The sequence below is a fragment of the Kryptolebias marmoratus genome, linkage group LG17 (assembly GCF_001649575.2).
Source record: "Kryptolebias marmoratus isolate JLee-2015 linkage group LG17, ASM164957v2, whole genome shotgun sequence".
Lineage (NCBI taxonomy): Eukaryota > Metazoa > Chordata > Actinopteri > Cyprinodontiformes > Rivulidae > Kryptolebias > Kryptolebias marmoratus.
In genome coordinates, this window is record NC_051446.1 from 12,902,757 (window position 1) to 12,928,003 (window position 25,247).

Consider the following 25,247-nt stretch of genomic DNA (forward strand, 5'->3'; position numbering starts at 1 on the left):
GGGGGGCAGCATGAAAGCACCACTGCTGGAATGCACAATTCAGTATAGACAAAAAGAAGTGTGTGTGTGTGTTTGTGTGCCGTCTCTGCTCACTGGTGGTCGTGTTTCCTCTGTAGTTTGGCCAGCTCTCTCTGTTTTTCTTTGTAGCAGCGCTGTAGCTCAGCCAGCTGGACACGCATGGCAAGCTCCTCCCCTCCCATCGTCTCCATGGAGCCCTTCACTGGGCACACCTGACACACACACACAAAGCACAGGAATTTAAAATGCTGAGCACAAACTTCACTTCAACAGGCACTGAATATGTAACCAGCAAGAGTTTGGGCAGCTTGTTGAGGAGTATTCCTGAAAACAAAAACTGCAGGTTTGATCCTAAACACAGATAATTTTTGTCAAACCAACATTTCATACCTAAATGTATAGAAGTATTTATATATCTGCAACTTCTCTCAATAATATAGTTCTATATTTCCCTGCATCACAAACAACCGACTCCAACGTTTGAACATTAAATGTTTCTTTTGTTGGTACAAATTTAGCAGGAGTAATTTTTCTAACAAATATAGCCCTTTATTTGGTACTAAATTGCAGTAGTGTTTTTAAAACTTGAGCAACAGATTTCATTTTAACCCCTATAATTTGAAGTCACTTGCCCATGATTCCAAACACCTGAAGGTGTTTTTCCACTGCAATTTCAACCATTTCAAAATGCTCTCTTTCAATTTTTATGATCACATTCGGCTCATGTTTTGTAGCTCTGATGCTTCTGGCATTGTATTCATTATTGTCAGCCACCTTATTTGTTTGCCTGTTCCTAAAATATTGCACAAGTAGCTCTATGTCAATCAGTTTTGCAAATAAAGAGCGAAGATTTGACGTGGTGGTAACTGAGAGTCATGCGATTTGTTTGTTCAAAACTTTGGCATTAACTGTTGTGGTCAACCCTGTCTGTCTGTTAGCAAAATATCTGATGATCCATTAAATGAATTTTAACGAAGCTCACAAAAACTAATTACTGAATATTAATCTACAGCTGATTAATTTTTTCTCGTCAACCCAAATCAAGATGGTCATCACAGCCTATTGAGTTTTCTAAACAACAGAAAAAACTTTAATTTGTTCAATTTTACAATTATTAAGCTAAATTCTGGTGTGGTAGTAGCTGAGAGTCATCCCCATCACATTCTCTGAGCACTAACAGATCCTGCAAAATCTCTATTTAAAAGTTTAGCTTGAAAGGCACTGGGCAAAACACACTATTTCAAGGAATGCTAGTTTCTTGTTTTATACGTTGGTTTAAACTGTCCTGTTCCCATTTATTGACTTAATATATTTTCTGTAATAATACAGTAAAAATAGTTTTCCACAGGATTTTTGAAAACTGAAAACAACTAACACATATTTGAATATATTTTAATTGCTTTATTATTAGCATATCTGATGATATCAAGTGACATCTTTGTAATTCAGCTGCGTGGACTGAAGTAAGAAGATAAAATCTTGACTCGAAAAGTGTAAATGTCAGATAATCTGGGCTCAGTTTGGGATTTGTTTCTGGTTTGTCAACATAAATCAAGTGCAGCTCCTTTGTTCGACACTTCTGCAACCCACAATTTAGCCGGAGTGATTCACGCTCGACTGCACACTCAGAATGCATGTTTTGCGGAAGCCTCACCGGCTCGTGCCGAGGTGTCCAGCTGCACTTCCTGCGCAGGTTGAGCCTCTTCCTGATCGGGCACTGCCGCTCGGCCCCCACGTCCACCACGGTCTCGCCGCCCATCTCCAAGGCCCGAGCCGCCGCCAGCGTCGCCAGACTCTGGAGGCCAAGGGTCGGTACTTCCTCACCTGCAGCAGGAGATGGATCATTTTAGTTTAGAAGTGTGTGCTGCACTGCTGCGGTATAAAACATGCTGTGTGCTGCAGGGATTTATTTCTCGGAGCAAAATAACCATGCCTTGAAAAGTGGTGATATTTATGATATTAGCTGTGTAGTTTATTTGATGTATTCTTGTGTTTGTGCCTAATCGTACACACACAGACGGAGGGGAGTTGTGTGTGTGTGTGGGTTTGTGAGGGGGGGGGTCTCTACATCTGTCACTGTCATTAACTCTGTCATTGTCACAGCACCAGCAGATAACAGAATATTCATGAGGAGGTTCGCGCACACAAACACACACAAACACACACACACACACACACACACACACACAAACCAGTGCAAATACATTCAGAACACACACAACATTTTCGCTGAGCTACGCAGACATGAGCAAACTGTGTGAGTCGGGGGTGGGTGGGAGGAGAAACGGAGAAGAGGAGAGCAGTGGGTGGTAGGAGCAGAAGGAGGAGGAGGACCGCAGCGCAGTGAGAAGAAGGGAGGGAGGGCATGAGGAGTAAAGGGGAGGAGAAGCAATAAGAGGCAAAGTGTTTATTGAGCTATCTATTTATTCTCCTACATCTCCTCATTATGGACATGGACAGAATCCAATTTCCCCTTCGAGGAGAAGAAGAGGAGTTGAGGAGAGAAGAGGAAAGGAGGAGAGGCTCTACTGGATCACTCCCAGGCTGCGCACTGGAGCTGCAAGACCTACTCACTGACATCTGACATTATTAAACCCCCGTGTGAGACGAGAGTGGGATGTGGAGACAGAGGAGGGAGAGGAGGGCAGGAAGGATGAGAGGCTTTGTCTGCGAGCAGGAAAGAAAAAGAAGAAGAAGAAGAAGAAGAAGAAAAAAAAAACGAGAGTGTGCGTGACGGAGGAAACGGATGCGGAGACGACAGGCAGGTTGCTCCTCGGAGGGAGCGGGAAGGAGCTGAGGGGATGTGGCTTTGTCCTGTCCCGGCTCACAGAGGTCAATGTCATCTCGTCTGTCAGCCCTCTGAGCCAATGGCACGCTCCGATTACCCCTGACAGGATGACATCACCGCTGACATCACCACACCTAGTGTAGTATTCTGGTGGATGGCCGCAATCGATACACACCTTCCGCCCACAGCACACACACACACACACACACATCTTAGTAGACCATCCTGTGTCTCTAACAGGGTAGACAGGGTAACAAGAGGAAGCACAGAGGACTTTAATGAGAAAAAAACAAAAACAGTGGAGGAAAATAAAAAGATGCTACCATTCGAGACCATTCAGGAAGTTTATTGGGATGAAATTTCAATACATAGGAAATGTAAAGACTAGACAGCTTCACTGTCTGTTTGTAAATAAAAATATTAATTCATTACAACAGAAAGGAAAGTGTGTTTTGATTCATTAAAATTTAATTTTGACACACCTAAGATATCTGTCTGCATCAAGGAGAGCCATAAATACATCTGTCTGGGATCAGTTTTATCTCCCAAACAGAAGGACAACAAATAAACAGACAAATAAATAACATCAGCAGTATTATTAACGATCAGCAGTACGGCTGCTGAAGGTGAAGGCAGAGCGACAATGTTTTTGCCCGTATGGGTGTCTACTCCATTTGCAAACTATCTCATAAATCACTGAACGGATTTTTTATGAAACTTTCAGACAGTAATCATTGGGCTGACAACTAACTGAGTTAACCTAATTCAATATGGCCGCCACCACTAATCAACCTTAGCAAACACAAAAATGAATATAAGTCAGTCAGTTTTACAGACATTGAGCTAGAATTTGGTGTGGCTGTAGCTGAGAGTCATCCCCAAATTATACTCAGAGCGCTAATTGTTTAAGGTAAATGCATGTTTAGATCTTTGCCGTTAAATAATCAACTCTAATTGTTAGCAAAAAATCTCATGAAATATTGGATCGATTTCAACAAGACTTTCGGAATATAATCAATTGATGTACATCTGCAACTGATTCATTTTTTATAGTCAATTAAAATAAGGATGGCTACCACAGCCAACTGACCCTTAAAAAAACACTAAATTGGCTATAACTCAGCCATTTTTACAATTATTACGCTACAATTTGGTGTGGTGGTAGCTGAGCTCCGACCCCAACACATACTTTAAGCACAACACATTGTGCAGCATCTTTGCTTCAAATATTGACATTAACTGTTGGAGCCATCACTGTTTTGTCTGTTAGCAAAATATCTCAGGAACCACGGAACAGATTCTAATGAAACTCCCAGAAAGTAATCATTGTCTACACATCTACAACTGATTAACTTTTGGAGTAAACCTAATTTTAGATGACCACCACAGCTAATCAGCTTTAGCCTCAACAAAAATGACTCTATCTCAATGAACTTTACAACAATTGAGCTAAAATTTCACGTGGTAGTAGCTGAGAGTCGTTCACACTATATATTCCAAGTGCCAACAGATCATGCAAGATTTTGCAAGATACTGAACGAGAATGTGAATAATATTTTCCAGGTTTGACAAAAATGGTTACAATTTCATCATTTCTCAACTTAAGATGATCTTAGTCTAGAACTCTGGCATGAAAGGCGACGGGCGATATGCATTCCTTCAAAGAATGCTAGGCCTTGAATTATGAATAAACGTGTTGGGATTTGAAGTTTTCCACACCAGGACAGGACTTATTGATTTCACACCTATTACCCATGCTAAGCACGTGCACACACACATGTAAACAAATGCACACTCATGCACAGACAGCAGCTGAGCGACTTATGATTTTTACACTTATTAATTCTGTCAACAAGGCTTGCAGAGGCAGGATTTACACACAAGATTACATTGGTGGTGTAGTAGAAAAAAAAAAAAAAAAGAAGTGAGTGAGGGTAAAAAAAAAATAACAAAGAAAGGAGGAGGAGGCAGGGAGCAGGCATTCTGGTTGAGAGACACACATATTCTGATGGAGGAGAGCAGGGATTCATCTGGGATTACTTAACAGCTTAGCCACATACACTGGCGTGCACGGCACGCACGGGAACATCCACACACAGATGCTGGCATAAATAAAAACACTTTCTCTCTGAGGGACGGGAGGAAAATAGGAGCGCTTACAGGAGAAGTGTTTTAAAGGAAAGGGTCTAATTAGCAAAGCAAGACGCTGGAACCTCGGGGACACATTGGGCAAGGAGTGTGTGTGTGTGTGTGCTTGTGTGTGTCCCAGCTTGTGTCTAAAGCTTAGCTTGTTTGTCCATCTCTGTGTTCCCTCAAAACACACACACACACACACACCCCGGAGGGAAAAGACGGTCTGTGGGCCACAGCAGAGTTACGGCGAAGGGAGGAAGCAGGAGAGTTAGAGGGAATATTTTCATCTGCTTGTGTGTGACACATCTGGATTTCACACGTCTCCCAGGCCACTTTTTTTTTTTTTTTTTTGGTTTGAGCATATGTTTGTTTAGACAAGAAAAAAAAAGCTGTTTTTATTTATTTATTTGTTTTTGTTTCTTTCGTAATCCAATTTTCTGGACATTTTGAGAATTTATTATGAGGAGACAATACAAAATAAACTCTTGAAAATCAAGAACACAGCCATTATATTTGGTTTAATTTCACAGCTTTTTTTTTAAATTATTGAATGCCTTTTACATTTCGGTGGTGTTTTAATGGTTTTGCCACTGTGTGTGTGCGTGTTCATATGCTCATTGATTGTCTATTAGCAAAATATCCTCTAAACCACTGAATGAATTAAATGAAACTCTCAAAACGTAATCACTGAATGATTATCTACAACTAATTAACTTTTGCAGTCAACCTGATTTAAGAAGGCCACCACTGCTACTCAGGTTAGAGAAAAAACAAACATATTCCTAATCCAGTCAATTTTACAGATACTGATCTGAGCTCTTATTTGGTGTGGTAGTAGCTGAGAATTATTCCCAACACATCTTCAGGTGCTAACAAATTGCATAAGATCTTGCAATATCGCATGTTGTTATTTTCTAGGTTTGACCAAAACACCTATAACTCTAGATATTAGGTAGCTTGAAAAGAAAAGAGAAGAGAGAAGAAAATGGGCCGTTTTAAAATTCATAGTTTTGAAAGGTATTCTTACCTTCAGCGTTTGTTTCTTTACTCTCCCTGTTCCTCTGCTGGATCTCCAGTTCGGCAAGTTCCCCCAGTATTTCCATTCCACGGTGAGATGAAGGACATGGTGCCTGATCAACAGGTACTGGAGGGTACAAGGCATCTCTGGTGGCACATAGAGCCGCTGCAATCAACAGCTCCAGGCTCCACATGTAGGCCCCTTCGAGCTGAGCCGCTGCGCTCGTCGTTGGAGGAAGTGTCGGGTCAGCAGATTGGGAAGGAGCAGGAGAAGGACATAATAATTCCAAGTCTTCATCTGGACTTTTCCCACTCCTGTCCTCTTTTGCTCTAATACTCTCAACTACCTCCACATTCTCCCCATCCTGCTTCACCTCCTCCTCCTCCTCTTCAGGCTCTACAGGCACAGAGATGGTACAATCAGCTGGTTCAGGCTCCATGTCAGTCTCCTCCATGTCCACGTTTCCACGCTCCCCATCATCCCCCTGGTCTTTGGATAGCTGTGGCTCCTCAAGGCCCGCCTTCTGACCCGAGCAACCTAGAGAAAGATCCACTTTCACAGCTGAATCTGGAACTGGAGCCTGAAAATGGCATGGCAGTAATCCAGAAATTGGGCTCTCGGTCTCAGAGTCGGAGCATCCTTTCGCTTCCTCCCGGGGCTTCACCACTTTGCAGTCTTCCTCCTCCTTCCTCATCTCCTCTTCTACAGTGAGAGGCTGGACGTGGCATTGGTGGGAGACAGACTTGGATTCAGGCCCTGCTGGCTCGTCTTCCGCCAAAGGATGCTCAGCCAGTCGGGCTTCAGGAGGAGATGGCCCGGCCTTGTAACCCAGGGCGATCGGAGAGAATGTATAAACAGGTGGCAAGTCTGGAGGAAGGAGGAGAGAGCAAAAGTCAAACTCTCACATGAAACAAACATATGGTCTGTGTGTCGGTCAAAAATCTGACAGACAGCAGAGTAAACCATTTTTCTGTTTTAAATTCATTGGCATTCTGTTCAGGCAGACAGGATAAGGCATGTGATTATGGTTGCTATAATACAATAACAGCAAGGTGCAGAAAACACAAAGTGCGTTTGTGTATCTGAGTGTGTATTATGTATATAGAATCCTTATGTGTGTGTGTAGAAGTGTGAGTATATAGATCTATGTGGGATATTGATGACACCCTGCTGTTTTCCTATGATTGCAGCAGCAGCCCTGTCACCCCTGCTCTCTTATTATTAATGATATCCCTCCGCCCTCAGCCAGATGAATGCGTATCCTTCCGCCTGTGCCTTCCAAGGACCTATGAAGGATAAGGAGGCTCTGTCGAAGAGATACCACTGACCCTCCTCTTGTGACACACATATGTGCACTGACAGGTCACACACATACACGTGAAGAAAGGTGACCATATGCTTTCTCTGACCTTAATGGCTGACCCGCCTACTGTCCCTCTTTAGCTTGCACACGGGGGAAAAAAAGTATACACTCAAGGACGCAGAGAGTGAAGGATCAGCCTGCTTCAAACAATTTCTGCAAAATCAAAAGAATACCATGCTTCAAAGAGCTGGGCCACATTTCAGCAGCAGTGGCCTCCATCTCACTGTCTCTTTTCCTCTCTCATATTTTATCTCTCTATATCTGCCATGCCTGCTGTCTTCATATTTTCTGCTATCAGACAGTTCAACCTGCTGGTGCAGTTCTTTCAATTCAGACGAACCTGCAGTCTTCTCCATACACACCTGGTTCCAAGGATTGTGGGTAGTCCTGTGGCGGCTGCCCTTCTCCCCTGTCGCTCCCCCTCTCCAGCCCTTTGGAGAGGTGTGACGGAGCGGGGCTGAGGGCTGGGGAGCGCGGAGCAGCCGCGGCCGGGCTAGGTGCCGGGGTCAGAGGGTTGGGTGGGTGTTGGCGTGTGGAAGGGGAGTGGTAGCAGGGGGACTGGAGACTGCTGGGACAGAGCCCCGGAGACGGTGTGGAGGTCTTGTGGGGAGGGGGAGGGGGATGGGAGAAGGGTTTTGCCGCATGGGAGGAGGCAGTGGAAGAAGAAGAAGAAGAGGGAGTTCTGGAAGCTGGAGGCTCATTAGGAAAGTCTTCTATTGTGATGGTGTGGTCCTCATGTTTTCTCTTTGAAACAGAAAATAGAGGGGAAAAAAAAAATTTAAAGCAAAATCCAAATTTTGGGTAATTATAACTCGCTAAACATGATTGTGCATCATACTGTTTGACTGCAAAAGGATCAGGTAAAAAGAGAGTGTGAAGCACTTAGTTTAATTGTAAAATGTTCAAACCATTTGCACTAAAATTGGCAATTTAGCATTTTTTAAAATGTTTCTGGGTGATGTTAGTAACAGTCTTACTTGTGCTAGGGGGATGCGCTGCATGTGTTCCATAGCTCGCTGTTGATGCTGATGCTGCAGAGCATACAGCTCCTGTTGTTGTAGGAATGAGGTGCGTGAATAGACTGGGTGGTGCTGCAGGTGAGGAGGAGGGGCCCTAGCTCCATACACTGGAGGCCACAAACCTGACTGCTCTAAAACGTCTAGTGGAAGAATCAGAGAAGAAAAGAAAAAATTGGTAAATTGGACCGCGTTAAGACCTTGGCTGGATTTGAGTGATTTAAACATGATGCAAATAGAAGTAAACAGAACACTATTTCTAACAACTCAGACCAACTCACTTTTTAAAATACATATGCAACAAAATATTACTTTAGATTTTTTTTCTTGGAGAAACTGCTTGATTTCATTAAACTTTCTAATCTCTCTAATTATGTGGGATCCTGCTGTAACTGATTTAACAAGTGAAGCTTGAGCAAGTCTAGAATCACTTGCTTGAACTATTTTTTTTTTTAAAGAAAAGGGGATTTCAGAGTACGAAAATACACACCCAAGGCACATATGTATTCATACACACACTAATGTGTTCTTACATACACAGACACACACATATCCCCTCCTTGGCGGCCTTGTCGCTGGGAACCTTTGTTCTGTGAGATTAGCCTGAGTGGGCTAATGTTTCCCAGGGGAAGAGTTCAGTGGATGCACTTCCCCTCTCTGCAGGAACTCTCACGGAGCGAGTCAAGGGAGGCGGGAGATAATTAAATTTCACAGCCTGTTTGCAAAGCAGCACTGACACACACACCACACACACACACAACCACACACACTCTGTTCTCTCTACAGCGATGGCAGAGAAGTACAAAAAAAAATCCTGCAACATATATTGTTTTAGACGTATAACTTAAGACACACGCAGCACAAAGTCGAGCCCAAATACATCAGTGCTCTGCCACAAGAGAGATAAACCACCAGTTCAAATGGTCTGCATAACACTGGGCACATGCAGAGGGGGCAATGGAATGGCTGCTCCCATTAACGAAGCTATAAAACACTGTCCCACTGACAGAGGGACTTAGTTGAGCATTATATTATGATTAGCCAATGATACTAAAACTCTGGGAGAGAAACGGCTGCAGCTTTCATGCTACATACAGGATGAAAGTGGGAGGCAGTAAGGCAGGAAGTCTGGGTAATGAATATAGATTCTGCTGGGTGTATGTGTGCTTTTGTTGCTGTGGAACTGTTTCCTACCAAGATGATGATGAGGCCCAGGTTCTGTAGGAAGAACCACGAGTGGGGAGTTTGGGTCTTGGGTAAGTGACCCTAAGACAGGCTGCAAAGGACTGGCAAGACCGGGTGGGAAACCTGGGCTCATTCCCACATGACTCAAACCTGGAATATAGGTGAACATACATTCAAATTAGAGCAACCTTAAAATATTTATTTAAACAAATGTACAGAGAGCTTTTATCCCTATGATCTCTGGCTGGCTTGCCAAAATGTTGAGGAGGTATTTACTTTATGATTAAACAAAGAACTCAAGGATAGATGGTGGATGAGATTTTTTTTCAGACAATCATAGTTTTACATGGTTTGAACAGTTTTGCAATCTGGATTTCTTTCTCTGTCAGTAGCAGCAGCAACACTTCACATTCTCAGACAGACAGTGTCTTTGCAGATCAACATGTTTTCAAAACAGTGTCAGGGATTCCAACCCTGAGCAAAGTTTCTCTGGGAAGGTGTGACATTGACAAAACAAAAGCACTAATTATTATTCAAATTAAATAACACTCCAATATCATTGGCAATTTTTTGACTTCTACAACATGCATTAAATAGAAAACATTAAAAATATATCACTGTAAATTATTTGTAACTGGAAGGATTAGTAGCTTTTGGTTTACTCACTGTATGAGTGCCCCATCCAGAGGGAGGGACTTCCTGTTCTCTGCATCCAGTGGTGGTGAGCTGGGTGAGCATGTGCTACAGGGTCTGCCCCCAACTGGCTTGTTCCACCAGGGACCAGGAGGTGAGAGGTCAGGTCACCGTGGCAGCTACTAGAAGGGTGGATCCGGGCAAACTCCACGCAATCCTTGTTTTCCCTGCTGTGGCATCGCGAGAGGCGAACTTTATCATTACTTTGATTATCCCTCTTATTGTCATCATCCTCATCACCATTATTATGATCATTATCTTCAGCCATGTCATCTTCATTACCTCTACTACCATTATAATCATCAAGAAAAGGAAATGTGACGACAACAGGAACAGCCATCATCTTGTGCCTGGTCTATGACTTCTCATTATATGTTTTCTTCCCTTAATATGACTACATAATAAGAGCCTGATACTTCAGAGACATCCGTATTAGTCCTTGTAACATTAATGCACCACATCTCATCTTCGAGAGAAAGAGAAGGGAAGTAGGAGAGTGAGGAGGTACAGAAAAACCACATCAAAGGGTGAGAGGAGTAAATGGAGTGAGGGGTTGAGAGAAAAGAGAAGCAGAGCTTCAGTCTGGGAGAAAGACGCAAAGTGAATAAAAGAAGGGCAGCTTATCAGACAAGAGAAAGAGAGGATAGATGCTACTGTGTTCATGTTCGTATGCGTGCACGCTGGCTGGTGTTTGTGACTTTACCTGATGACCAGTTCTCTGTCTCTATCAAGATGATGAAGGCTGATCTGGTCCTCTGTCATCCTCTTCCTCTCCTCCAGTTCCCGACCAAGAGGATACACAGGGCGTGACACCCCTAAATCACAAACACAACATTCAAATATGCATACATTTGTCTATAATTTGTGCTGTCTGTAATCAGAATGTCTAAATGTGATGCCCATTGCTTGCATAATATTGTACTTTTCTTCCATAACTACCAACCTTATTTCTAAAAGGCTTTTTGGGAACAATTCCTATGCAGTAATTGATGTCTATGTTTCTTGATACCTTGAATTTTTCCTCCAGTATACAAAATTTTAGGTTTATGCAGAAGTTGCAAACTAATTTAGTCAGTTTTAAGAATTGTTTAAAAATCTACAAATCTTCATCTGGCCACCAACAAGAATGTTCAATGACTGACAAAAAAAGACCAAGACGTGGTACACAATTCAAGTCATACATGATGTCTAACCTTTCATGCTTGGTAGCACCCTGCTCTGTCTGCTGTTTCCAGGAGTGCTGTCTGGAGAACGATGAGGGGGCCTGGCTACGGCAACAGCGATACCCACCGGAGGCTGCCGTATCTCCCCCTCTCCTGCTTCCCCCATCTCCCTTGCGCCTCTGTCGTTTTTTTCTCCCTCGTTAGTGGAGCCCCGGCGAGAAGGGAGAGGCTGTTTTGGGGGGTCTTGTTGGGAGGTGTTGCTTTTAGCTCCTCCTCGGTCCGCCCTTTCCGACCTCTCCCCGCCCTTGTTGAGGCAGCCAAGACCGCCAAAAGGGCTTCGCTGTGGCAACAGCAAGGGCTGCTGGGAGCTGTAATTCATAAGGTTCTTAATGGCACTGCCCTCACCATCATTGGTGTGTGATGAAGAGTGGGAAAGTGGTGGAGGCTGTTGAGAATGGGTCCCTTTACTAAGAGACATGTGATGGGTGCTTTTTCTCTGGTCTTCTTGTTGACCGCCTCGAACCCCCCATGAATTTGCTGTCTGACTTCCATCTCTTTCCCTGTCCTCTCCACTTGTTGTCTGACTGCTGTACTGCTGGTGCCGTATTCTCGCAACCTTTTGTCCTTCCTTCTGTGCTGAGGGCCCCAGTCCCACCTTTCCATCTGAACTTGAAAGAGAACAGTCCCTAAAGGAACAAGTCCTGGAATCGGTGCCATTGTTGGATGCACCCTGTCCAGAACTGGAGTGTTCCTCGTGGCTATCTGGTGGGAGTGAAGCCCGGTAAATCTCGTTTGAAATTTCACCTTCTCTGAATGATGACGATGTGTCCAGGCTGCAGGACCGCAGTTCAGGTTGAGAGTTCACATTGGACCCAGGCTTTTGGAAGTGATGCGTTTGTTGGCTCCAGTCAGGAGGTTTGTCAGCTTTGCCATATCCCATCTGCTGTTGCTGTGACTGAGATTTGTCTTTCTTCTGGCAGCTACTAAGGCGGCTGTGGTGATGAGGGGAACTTTCATAAGATCTTTCTACACTTTTTTCTTCTGCTTTTCTTTCACCCCCTCCTGCTCCACGACAATCAGGGGCAGCCAAGTCGCCCTGTGGGCCAACCGAGGGCACATAAGTTGGCCCAGTGATCTTTGCCTCCCTGCCGGACCCTCCAGGGCTGGATGCTGGATCTTTAGAGGGTGTGAGCGTTAGTGGAGGAGGAGGGGGACAGTAAAACTCAGGATGAGGATGGTGATTTGGAGGGTGTAGCCACCCTCCTGTCACTGGTGAGCCCATGTGCAAGGCATGAGGAGGAGGTGGTGCAGGAGGGGGAGGCATGGAGTAAGAAGCCACAGAGTGAGGTGTCAGAGGCGCAAGGAACGCTGTTGCTGAAACGGCTCCTCGTCGCATACATTCAGATGAGGAGGCTGAGGACTCTCTGATTCTCATTTCCCCATTAATGAGTCCTTCTTTTGAGCCTTGCCTGCTACCTCCTGATGTGAGTCTACCTACCCCACCACCATTGCAACTGCTTAGTGTTCCCCCTTTTCCTCCACACGCAGACTCTGACCCCGTTTTACTGGACAGTTTACAGGCACTCATAGGTTTTGTTCCCTGACTGCCCGAGTCACTGTCTTTGTAGTCTTTGTGTCGCTCCAGAGAGTGTCTGTGGTCTTCCTCCCGGCCTTGGAACGCAAGGTGAGGAAGAAGGGCATGGTGAGGGTGGGAGTAAGCCTGGTGCTGGAGGCCAGATGGAGTGGTGGCAGCATTCGTCTGATGAGAGTGGTGATGATGAAGCTGTTGTTTGTCTTTGCTGTCCTGGTGCCGCTCTTTGCTGCTTGATCGCTCCTTGTCTTTTGACGCCACCCCTTTATCGCCCAAATCCTTGGTGCTCTTCCCCCCTCCTCCCCCACTGTCTGTCTCCCGGCTGCAAGGGCCAAGTGGGTGGCCTGGGGTGGTCCTGGACAGCGAGGGAAGGTTGTGATTGGTGGAGAGCAAAGGGGACTGGGGAGGAAGGCCTCTCAGGTAGAAGTGATCTAAGAGGAAATGAGCGAATGGAAGCACAAAAGTTAGCAATAGCATAGATCTAATGTTCTACCAAATAAATAAATGACCAAAACCTGACTTGACTTTCAAGTTACTTCTTGCTTCTATATCTGTGATGAAGCTCAATAAGTAGTTTATGGATTTTGTGTGCATAAAAAACAATTTTTTTCCCCCCACAATCCTACAGTCACACAAATATACCTACCTTTTTGAGTTTCATAGAAGCGGTGCTGTCCATAGAGACTGTTGCTATGGTGATCAAGGGGACTCATGGGGAGAAATGGAGAAGCAAGACTTCCTGAATAGCCAGGGTACCCTGTTGGTGGGAGGGCAAGTGAGAATGAATTGATGTTTCTTCTCAGCGTTGACATTCAGCAGCACTCTAAACAAACAGTTTATCGCTACAATCTTACAAGAAATACAGTCATTTTTTGGAAAAACTAAACCCAGTTAGTGCTACTTTCAACATAAATGCACTTTTGCACAAACATGCCAGATGAGTTGACATTATTTACAGTGGACAAAGTGGTGACAAAAACCACAGCCAGTGACTACTGCCAAGTGTTTGCAGCAGTTGACTGGAGGGAATTTCTCTTCTACAAAACACATCCCCCCCACTGAAACCCTAAGACAAATAGTCTGAAGCATTGGTCCCACCCCTTGCCCTAAAGCACACACACTGAGTCCTCCCAGGAGGTCACAGGGAGGTAAATGGTCGTTTCACTCTGTTCTTCGTCTTCAAGGACGTTGAACTGAATTGTGGGATAGAAGGAGGTCTTGTGTTGATTGGGTGAGCATGCATACCCGCAAGCTCACATGTTAACGCACACATGCCACACAGGGAGGCACACATTGCAAAGCAAAAAGACTTGGACTGTGTGTGCGTGTACAAGTGTCTGTTTTGCAGGAGTTGGTTTCATGCCTCACAGAGTGTCCTTGCTGGCCCGTTAATTGGCAGCCGTTAAAAGTTTAACGGTGGTGGCCAAAGTAAACAGCACTCCATAAAAACTCATCCTACGCATTCCACAGTCACACAGCAAAACCACCAACACCCCCTCACTGCTTCCAGCATGAGTGTCTCTGTGTGTGTGTGATTACTCAGACTGGTTAACAACCAGTGAATCTAAATGGTGACAATTAGCCAAAAGGCTCTATCAGCCATTTCAGGCCAATCCCCTGGGTAATGATGAGTGATAAAACCCAAGAAGGAGGGGAGACGAGGACAGTGGGAACAAGGATGGCGTAGAGACAGGGGAAAAAAAAGACAAGGAAAAGATAGGGGAGTTAAGCAGAAACAGAGTTGTTCAGGCTGTCCTAGTCCAGTCCATGTGCGACAAACATTTCATAATTTTTCCTGCCCACTAAAGTCCACCGGCCCGTCAGCATTAGCGCCTTGTTTTGAGGAAAGACTGTGTTGTTGCTATTAACATTTGGAATATGTATCACTCAGGGACCACACAGACACAAAACCTGCATCTAATTACTGGTGAAAAAATAATCAAACTTTTTTCTTTTGTCTTTTGGATAGACAGTTAACAGATCAGCTCAAGATCTCCACTGATAGCTGTAGTGAACACTGAAGTCCCCTGAGTGGAAAGCTGTGGTGCAGCTGAACTGTGAACACAAGCACGGGTGCACACAAACGTTTGCCTACGCAAACATAGAAAGGCATGATCATCTCACTGGACTGCAACTAGTTGGCTAACGAGATTCATGAGGGAGTCTCCAGCATGTTTTGCGATGTTCACAGTGGTTCTCAATTTATTTGTGTGAGACACAGAGGCACGCCATCTCATCGCTTGAGCTTTTAACATGTTAAAAAAAATTTGTGCAACTGATTTGCTCCCATTATATTCATTTAGTAATTGCAAACATCTTCAACCTGTCCTGAACCCTTTTGAATTTTATTGTAGGTGTTTTCAACACATCTCAAGAGCACCAGAGCTGTATTTTGACACCAGCGTGGGAAAACTCCTTTGACAGAAAACATGTTCAAGTCTAAAACCACACTGACGGTTAATAATATTTATTAAAAAAAACTGGTCCAAATCTGCTTATATTCATTTCAAAAGTGTACATCAGTAGATCAAATCATAAATGTGGGGTCAGCTGCTAAGGTGGGTACAAAGCAAGCTGAGGCAGGTGCAATATGAGCAGAATGCATGGGCAAGATTGCAGTTTTACAAACTATACACATGAAACTAGGCTGGCTGTTTAAAACAAGCCACACGGCTCACTGGTCGTTTGGTCGCAAACAATCAGAATTCCATTAAATGCAACAGATAATTCTCATATTTTCTGCCACCAACTAGTCTGCGACAGTCGCAGCCTAGTGAGATGCCACCTTTAGATGGTTGGTTGAAAGAGAAGACCGGCTGTCTTTAGGAAAAGCCCCCAATCTGGTGCAGCTGTGAGGAAAAAGAAGGGAAATGTGTGTGTCTGTGTGTGCGTTCCAGGGAGAATGGAACACGAAGGAAGAAGTGAAAGGGAAGTGGAGAGCTTTGAGATGCTGGAGATGAGAGGACAGGAGAAAGGGAGGTAAGGAGATGAGGGGGGAAAAAAACACAAGAGCGGGAGACATAAAACAAGGACAAGTGTGGAAGAGCGGGTAGGTGAACATAGGTGGAGAAAGAGTGAAGAGTTTCTGTGTTTGTGAGATAATATGTGCGAGAATATGTCTTATATTTGCCTCTGTATGTGTATGTGTGTGTGTGTGTGTGTGTGTGTGTGTGTGTGTGTGTGTGTGTGTGTGTGTGCATATCAGCCAGGTTTCTTCCCTCTGTGCTGGCTACGCTCCACTCTCTGGACCATGGCCAGCTGGCAGACTGCCTACTGGAGCTCCCTGGCTTGAATTCTTAAAAACAATCATTTGTAGTGTGTGTGTGTGTGCAAGTGCCTGCGAGTGTGTGCACGCACATGTGTGTGTTCCAACATCAAAGCTGAGACTCACAGACGTAAAATCTGTCTGATAGACACACACACACACTCCTCTCCACACATACATTCCTGCTTCCTTTCACTCCAGCACTCAGGCTGAAGTCTTCTGTATGACTCTTTTTTTTTTAAAAACCCAGGTTAAAAATGGTCTCTCCAAGCTAGGCTGGCATCTATTATCACCTGCTTCTGTAGGCAACATTGGAGCAATAATGTTTTTGCTCTTGTGTACATGCTTTTTTGAATGAGTTTGTTTGTCTGAACATTAGAAAACTCTAATGATCTTGGGAACCAGCAAATTAATTTTTAATGAATGTTTTAAAAAATTATTATTGGGTTGTCATCTACAACTGATTAACATTCGGAGTCAACTTTATTCAAGATGGTTGCCACAGCAAAACCATTATAGCAAACACAAAAATGGCTATAACTTGGTTAGTTTTACAGTTATTGAGCTAAAATTTGACGTGGTAGTAGCTGAGACCGAGCTCCATTGTGTTCTCTGAGTGCTAGCTGGCATCAACTACTGAAATCAACTCTATTTGTTAGTAAAATATCGTATGAACTAATTGACAAATTTTATTGAATGTTTCAGAAAGTGTTCATTAGGTTGAAATCCACAACTGTTTGACTTTTGACCTCAGTCCAATACAAGATGGCTGTCACAGCCAACTGATCTTAAAAAACACAAATATATGCTATAATTCAGTCAGTTTTACAGATACTGAGCTAAACTTTTATGTGGTAGTAGCTGAGCATAGTCCCCAGCACATATTTAGTTCAAAGCACATTGCACAACATGTTTCCAACATGACAATAACTTTTGGGGTCAACCCTGTTAGCAAAAATAAACCAAAAACCACCAAAGAGATTTTAAAGAAACTCTGAGTAAGTAATTATTGGATGGACATCTACAGCCAATTAACTTTTGGAGTCAATCCAGTTAAAGATAGCAATAAGCATTCTGTTTAAGGAATATTAGGCCTTTAATTCTTAAGATTTCCATTGCTGCAAATGAGATAGAACTCTTCAGACTGACATCTAAGCGGGTTGGGTTTCAGTGTGCTCAGTTTATTTCCCCAAATCAAATTTAATAATGTTAATAATCTTTGTGCACCTCATCACCAGCAAGATATAAGAAAATAAAACTTATGCGAGGGAAAGTAAAAAGATAGATTTATTTCACCTCCTTTGGCTTTTTTTTCTTTCTTTCTTTTTTCTTTTACACTCTGGGTTCAAAGCAATCAAAAATCAAGTTACGGTCATGTAAAACCAGAAACATGTGAACTATTATTTGAACAAGTGGTTCATAATGCCACCGGTATAAAACACCTCAATAGAACCCCCTTTTTTTCTTTTTTTTCCTTTTTCCAAGTAAACGTTTTGACTTGTCGTGGCAAGAAAAGCAAAGGTGCATGAATAACATAACCATTAGGTCAGTTTCATTTAAGAGTCTGTGTCTCAGGATGCTGAAACTGATTCATCTGGATGGAATGCCATAATTATTTTCACTGTGCTTATTTGACAGACAAATATCTCATGAACCACTGGATGGATTTGAGTGAAACTTTCAAAAAATAATCTCTTACTCTACATCTGTAACTTTTAGAATCAACCCAATTTAAGATGGCCACCACAGCCAACTGTTCTAAGAAAATACAGAAATATCTATAATGAAGTCAGTTTTACAGATATTAAACTAAGATGTGGTGTAGCAGTAGCTGAGACTGACCCCAAACACATACCGTGAGCACTAACAAATTGCACAAGGTCCCACATTATAGTGTGAGATTTCACACAACTTTTTATTCAACATCATCATGTCTCAATATATGATTTATCGTAGTTTAAAACTCTGGCATAAAGGCGGCAGGCAATATGCATCCCTTTAAGGAATGCAATGTCTTTAGCTTTTGTTAGCGATTGCATCACTGCTTTCATGCTATGTTGTGTCACGTAAAGGTAAAAATACTGCCAGTCTTTTAGTGAAACAGCAGGTTTAAAGACTTTTACAATACATAAATGGCTGCACTGAAAGTCAGCTGTCTAATTCCACGGGAGATGCTCTTTCAAAACAACATCACTGATTGTTAGTGTATAAACTCGCACACAGATAAACCGGTGTAATGTGAAATTCAGATTCAGTTTTCAGTTAGCTGAGAAACACAGCTTGTGGTGTAAACTGTCTCTTTGTTGAAGCCTTTTTTTTTTTTAGGTGTTATCTTTTCAGATCCATCTCATCCACCAAACACACACACACACCCACACACTTAAACACACACAAATGTGTACAGACATACCTGAAAGGGACAGATAACTAAGTCAAGCTCAGGATTTCACCACAAACGGTTAACAGTCAAAAGAGGACATGATGCATGTGGATGCGCATGTTTTTTTGTTTTTTTCAGTGCATGTGTGTGTCAGATCAGGAAGGGGGCCGTTGGAGGTCGGTTAGCCCAGAGAGGGCCCCGAGGGTGGGGCTGTGGTCAGAGGGGGAAGGGGAATGGTGGAAATGGGGGTGAGTTTAAATGTGATGTAGTGAGATGAGGTGTGTTCATGAATTAGGGTGTATTTTACGATGAATTTGTGTGCCGATTCAGGGAGTTTGGGGGAGGGGGAGTGTATATGTCTTTGCGTCATGGTGCTCGAACTCTGAACTAGTAAACAACAACCACAAACATAAAACCACATTGCTTGCTGACAAACATAGCCAGAACAGAATTTTATGTGAGTGCTGCTATAAGTAGCATCATCAGAGGCATCACTGCTGCACGTGTTTGGCCTCAGCTCAGCGTTGGTTAAACCACTTAATGGCTTCATCTCAGCCTAATCCCAAACCAAGACCTGGGATTAGCCAGAGACGCGAGCTGCTTCCTGTGTGTGTGTGTGTGTGTGGGTGTGTGTCTTACCTTCATGTGAATGGGGGAACCAGATTGGGGAAGTGCTCGAATGGGTTCCAGTCCTGTAGGATGGGGAGGAGGGGGAGGCAGCGGGTCCAGATGGGTGAGGAGGGTGGGAGGATGGGGACCCCAGACTCCGGGCCAGGAAGGAGCCCATGAAGGAAGCACCTGAGTGATACACAAGGGGGGATTAGAGACCTCATCAGTGATTGAAAGGCTCCTTAAAGGTGGGCGAGAAAAATCAGGAGTGGTTACAAATTATGTTGTTTTCAATCTGAATCAAAGCACATTGAGTCTTAAACATCCTCAGAAGTTATAAAAAACAAAGACATGGGTCAAAAAATATTGTATATATTATATTATTTTTGCCTGTGTGAGTGTGTGTGCATTGTCCATGAACTTATTTTTAAAGTTTGACCAAAACAGCTATTACTCCATCATTTCTCAACATGGGATGATCTCAGTTTGAAACTTTAGCATGAAAGGCATCAGACATAGATATGCAACTCTTTATGGAAGTCTGGGTATTTATTGTAAAAAGCCTTACATTGGAACAGCTTATGCACACACATATTTTGACAATGCTTGTACTTTCCACTTGTGCCTACATTTCTATGTCACATGTTGCAGACACACTAACCTCAATAAGTGGTTTTGCGTAAAACAGTTTTGTAAGATGACCCAAAAAACGAGGCCTCTCTAGCACACCTCGGAAGGAGGTATATATATTCTGAAACAAAATCTTTTTCTCCTAAAACTCAAAGCATTAAAAAGCTTCAGAGATGAGGTTTTGTCGCAGACAGGGTCTGAGGTTTGTGTCTGCCATGCAACTTGTATTTGAACCCTGGAATAAGAATTTGTCACCGCTGACATATTTACACCTGAGAGGATCATTATTATTTTGGTGACAGATCTTATTAGCATTGGCATCAAATGACAAACTCTGACAGCTGAGTGTCGAAGGCCACTTGGAGGCAGTTTTAATTCCTCAAGTGGCTCTGATGTGTCACAGTGACAAAGGAAACTTCAAAACAAAAGCTTACAGTGCTGAAGTGGGAGTTTGTTTTGCTGCATGTTTGATGAAAAAAATGAAATCACCTATTCATTTACACAATTTTAGGCCTATTGGATTTACCTCTAATAGTCCTTGCTTCATTCAGATCAAAATAAGTGCACTTTAAAACTTTAAAGCTCTATTATAAAGCAACTACAGAGAAAACATAGTTCTTAGTTGTTGTTTTTAACATTTAAAAACTCTTTATATTCAAGGATTGTAATGATTGCAGTACCTGCATTATAGCACTGAAGCTGCATTAATGAATCACTGCTTTAAGTCTTAATATGCATTTTAGAGAACACTACATTTTCTTGTGGAATAACACAAATACATGTGGGAATAGATGTAACATGTTAACTCTCCTAACCTTCTAGTCTGTTATAAGGGTGTGTTTCATCTGTATGCTTTAATATACTGTCTAGAACATGTCTCCTTTTAGTAAATACACAGAAAAACCACATTATTCTTTTCAATTAAAGAAATATTTTGGTCATTTTTGAAGTGGCGCTCTGTCATTTAGTTATCACTAGATCCTTTTCAGACACCAGTCAAAGAAGAAAGAGGAAATAGAAAAGGGCAGACGTCTCCGTCCAGGTGAGGCTAGCCAAACGAATGACAGTTTTTAAATCATTTTTCAGGCTTATAAAGTAACTCTTTCTCAAAAATGACATACTGGTGTGAAAGACCTCAGCTATTATTAAACCTCTACACTTTTGCATGTCGCCATTTGTTTAGTTTGTTGCTGTTTTCCCTACCGAACAACACCCGTGTTACTACACTAATGTGTCCAGAGAGATCGTGTTTATGATGATGGCTGCTGAATGTATCAGTCCGTCTGGGTCTAGTCAGTACAGAGGTTTTACTCAGCTCTTTGCCCGTCAACAACAAAATATTTTTCTTTTACCAAATTATGAGTCATTTCTATCTGAAAAAAAAAAGTTTGTTGCTCTTATATCTTTTTGAAGGCACCAGTAGACCTTATTACACAACCTCTCTTAAAATGCAATATTTATTTTGACTTTCAGTTATCTGCAACATGGTAATTGTTTAGCATTGGGTATTAAATTAGAAAATGTCTGCCTTGTGAACTTCCTCACATGACATATTTTCTGTTGTTCCGAATGGATTAGCCTCAGTCTGCGATGTTATAACGGTTTAAGCTCCATGCAATTAAACTCAGATGGACTTGGTGGGAGAGGGAAAAGTAAAACGTCACACTGGTCTTGATGCAGAAACTGTAAATTCCCTTTACTTTTATTCTTAGACTTATGTGATATTTACCAGAAGAAATGCTATGATTGCCACACAAACTGCTCCATTCAAGGTTGGTGCAACAATAATAGTTTGGAGAGCCGTCCAACCTTCTGCTGGTGCTCTGCACACATGCAGGAGCTAAATAAAATCATCAGATGCTTTCTGAAAAACGGAAACGCTGCTGGATCAAACTGATCATATCTTCATGTTTCAAGTTGCTTACAAATCCTCATGTCAATATGTATTCATTTCAAGCTCCTCCTTCAGTTACTCTATAACAGGAACCATCAGTCTCCTGTACAGAAAGTGATCCATTTCTTATACCAGTGTTTATCACCTGAAGAGCAAAAACACACTGATGTTTGGTCACTATGCAAAAGTCACACTGATTCTGGAGTACACTTATCAGAAAAAGTCTAACTTGTGCACATGAGTATGAAAGAGGTCTGAAAAACCTTTTAAAATGAGATTATACTCCTAAATGTTTGTGAACGCAGAATACGACAATCCATATTTATGTTGGTAGAATGTTTGACCTGTAATGATTGCACGTGAAGTGACAAAAAAACATTCATCAAGATGATGGTGGCATTTTAAAAATAATGCAATTTAGCTCTAAACAAGATCATGTAAGACACCATGTACATACAGTGATTTCTCCACCCCCCCCAAAAAAAGTAGCCACTCAAATATCTGATTGGCCTCTGAGTAGTGGAGGTGTAACCCGAGCAACACTTTACTGCAGTGCTGAGCTGTTTTGTTCAGAAACATTATACCCTATAAAGGAAAGGGCTAAAGATTTGTTGCATTATTTTTTTTCTGTGACACTAATAACGAAGCACTTGCGTGAACTGTAATGTCAGACATAAGAACAAACACCAATCTGGGTGTCAGCAGGCAGAGAGCAAAATGTTTCTGAAAGCAGCAGAATGGGTCTGTGGAGAAGTGAAATATGTGATGTAGAACTGAGCAGGATGCATCAAGGATGAGTTCCCTTTCACCCCCACAACTACAAGCTGAGCGTCATGCCCAGGGTAGTAGTGTTCCAATTTTTTTAAGGATGTAGGGGGAAGACAAAGGGAGGTAGATATATGACCCTAAACAAATGCTTTTTCTGTAATACACTTCAATCAAATGGTTCAGACAGTTCAAATATTTTAAAACGATTTCTTGTGGAAAGGTTCTGAACAATTAATATATTATCTGTTGTAGATAAGTCACTGAATGACCTCAGTTTGGACAAATAGAGTTTAATTCTGACTGGCTTGATGGGCTAATGGCTAATGACCAAAATGGATTGTTGCAGTCCTAAAACAGTTCCAATCTTAAAGATCTTATTGCAATGCATGCAAACACTATTTCACAGACCATTACATTGCTGTCAGCTTTGCATTGCACTTATTTGCTTAGATTTTTATGATCATTTGTGAGCGGAAATAGTGGCAGCAGCAGCTAGATGTAACACTTCTGGCACAGCCTGTGGCACTTCCTGCAGGAATGTCAAAAGAATATTTCTGCAGGAATAATTGTGTGAAATTGACAGCAGTTTAATGACAGAAAAAAAAAACATGAACCAAATAAAATTTTTGACGTTGGAGTTGATTCAAAACAGCTAAAACTGACTTTAGGAGGTAAGAGATTGGTCATAAACTTTTCACAGAAAAACTGCATTCAAAAGATGTAAACTTTCCCTTTTAAAGCTTTGCAATAAATGTGAGTAATTTCTCCATAAAAACATGTTCTAGTGTCAACAATTGGAACCTTTTGGTGTTTTCCAATACATTACTTTTGGTTTCTTTTTGGTGTCATAATTCCTTAACAAGCACAAAAAAATAAACTGTAATATGATATCTGTTGCAGGTTATTTATATATTATATTGGAACTCTTGCATAACATGTTGTATTTGTTTACATAAAAGGAATCAGCAACAAGTGAAGGTGCATGAGCTTCTTTAAAGCGTGTCCCATTTCACTGTGGAATATTTTTCTTGCTACACCCAGTGAGTTCAAATGTACGGCTAGGGGACACTGAAAATCTAGGGGTAGGGATAACACTAATGCTAAGATAAATGTGAGTTAGCCTAATTGTATCAAACCCACCCAATCAGAGATAAATAGTTATGATGCAAAGTGCAAACAGCTGTACTGATGATAAAAAAAAACTGTTTATGTTCTGTCTTTTTGAGACGCATGACAGAAAAATAAACATGGTTAACATTCTCCAACGTGAACATGTCATAGTTCCATAAAAAAATCCTCAGAAATTCAACATCAAGTCTTGGCTATGTTTACACACTAAAAACTGCTGGGTTATTTTGACAACTAAATTTCTGGGTTGAGTCAGTTTGACCAAATATTGAGTCAAAAGGTTTGACCCAGTGATTGGGTCTGAGAGCTGTGTCACTCGTCACAGTCTGCCATTTTAGGCCAGAAGTTGATCAAACCAGACCTGACTAGACCTCTTCTTTAAGATGCAATAAGTAAAGATAATGCAGTGATAACTTTAATTTGCACTAGACAGTGATTTTCCTAAAATAACTAGTTTGTGCTAGCTAGCTGACGTTATTAGAGGTTAGCACTTGCTAACTAGTTCCACCCCAAGTTGTAATTATCTAATAACCAAGATTTTTGTTGTTTTTTGATTGTTTGTTTTTACCTTTTTAGTAGCTTTCATTAAAAAGATTTGTCATTTTAACTTTTTGGGGGGGTCAAAAACTTTACCCGGCAGACTTTGCTGGGTCAAACTGATAGCCAAACCAAGCTGAGTTAAAGGTACCCAGGGCTGGCTCAGTTGAAATTTGTCCCAGAAATGGGTTGAAAATTGGGTTTCTTTGAACTCAGCAGTTTTTAGTATCTAGGTTTGCAGTTTGGTATAAAAATCAGAACAAAACGGAGGAAAAAAATGAACCGAAAGAAAAAAGAATCTCACTTTTCAAGTTGGCCCTTCAGCTGCACTTAAACTTGCAGTTTGTTTAATCCTGCACCCTGAAGAGGTTTGAAGTAACCATCAAATACTGCAAAGATACGAGTTGGAAATGAAAACCAAGTTTAATCTCTCAGACAAGTCTGAGCTCAATTTCAGTCCTAACAAACTCATCGAAGCATCTGAGTTCAGTTTGGGTTTGTTTGAAAGCTTTTCAACTCATCAGCGAGCTCCCGTTCAGTGGAATAAACTGAACAGGCGTGGGGTAAAGAGGAAACAAATCCACAGGGAATCAGGTAATTAGTCACTGGATGGAAAGAGGGAGAGAGGTGGTGGGCTGGGTCGCTACCCATAAACGCTGCGCCGCATCAGAGGCAATTACCACAACCATAACAGTCCGCATCTGACTTACACACACTCACATACATACCCACACCTCAACTACGTCCTGACGCCCTGACAACCACAACCACAAGTGCCTTTAGCTGTCTGCCAATCTTTCTCTCCAAGACACACAGACACACACAATGCACACATGTAAACCCAGACACAGAAGAGGGCATAGGATAAATCAAGAGGGAGATGGAGTAACGGCACATATTAGAAAACAAATCAGGGAGCGTGTGAGCCTATTTATACAGCTGGAACCCGAGCATTGAAACACACACACACACACACACACAATGATAATGAAAAACACGCACAGTTTAAATGTAGAAATCTCCCCATCGCTTGCTCTAGTTTCATTTTTTTCTTTCTGTTTAGACATT

The 25,247-nt window shown here is 42.2% G+C and overlaps 1 protein-coding gene across 4 annotated transcripts in view; it reads right to left on the bottom strand.

Annotated features, from left to right (window-relative positions):
* The window catches only part of bahcc1b (BAH domain and coiled-coil containing 1b), a 73,469-nt gene that overhangs the window by 19,486 nt on the left and 28,736 nt on the right, over positions 1 to 25,247 (bottom strand). For 3 of the 4 annotated variants that reach the window (XM_017418429.3, XM_017418428.3, XM_037981017.1), the window contains 11 exons: positions 19,253 to 19,411; positions 13,615 to 13,725; positions 11,408 to 13,399; positions 10,918 to 11,029; positions 10,188 to 10,384; positions 9,531 to 9,671; positions 8,298 to 8,479; positions 7,683 to 8,064; positions 5,967 to 6,824; positions 1,673 to 1,842; positions 94 to 230 (listed from right to left, as the gene is read on the bottom strand). In XM_017418429.3, coding sequence (XP_017273918.1) covers positions 94 to 230; positions 1,673 to 1,842; positions 5,967 to 6,824; positions 7,683 to 8,064; positions 8,298 to 8,479; positions 9,531 to 9,671; positions 10,188 to 10,384; positions 10,918 to 11,029; positions 11,408 to 13,399; positions 13,615 to 13,725; positions 19,253 to 19,411 — 4,441 coding nt within the window. The remainder of the gene's footprint in view (positions 1 to 93; positions 231 to 1,672; positions 1,843 to 5,966; positions 6,825 to 7,682; positions 8,065 to 8,297; positions 8,480 to 9,530; positions 9,672 to 10,187; positions 10,385 to 10,917; positions 11,030 to 11,407; positions 13,400 to 13,614; positions 13,726 to 19,252; positions 19,412 to 25,247) is intronic. The other variant, XM_017418430.3, reaches the window with a different exon arrangement.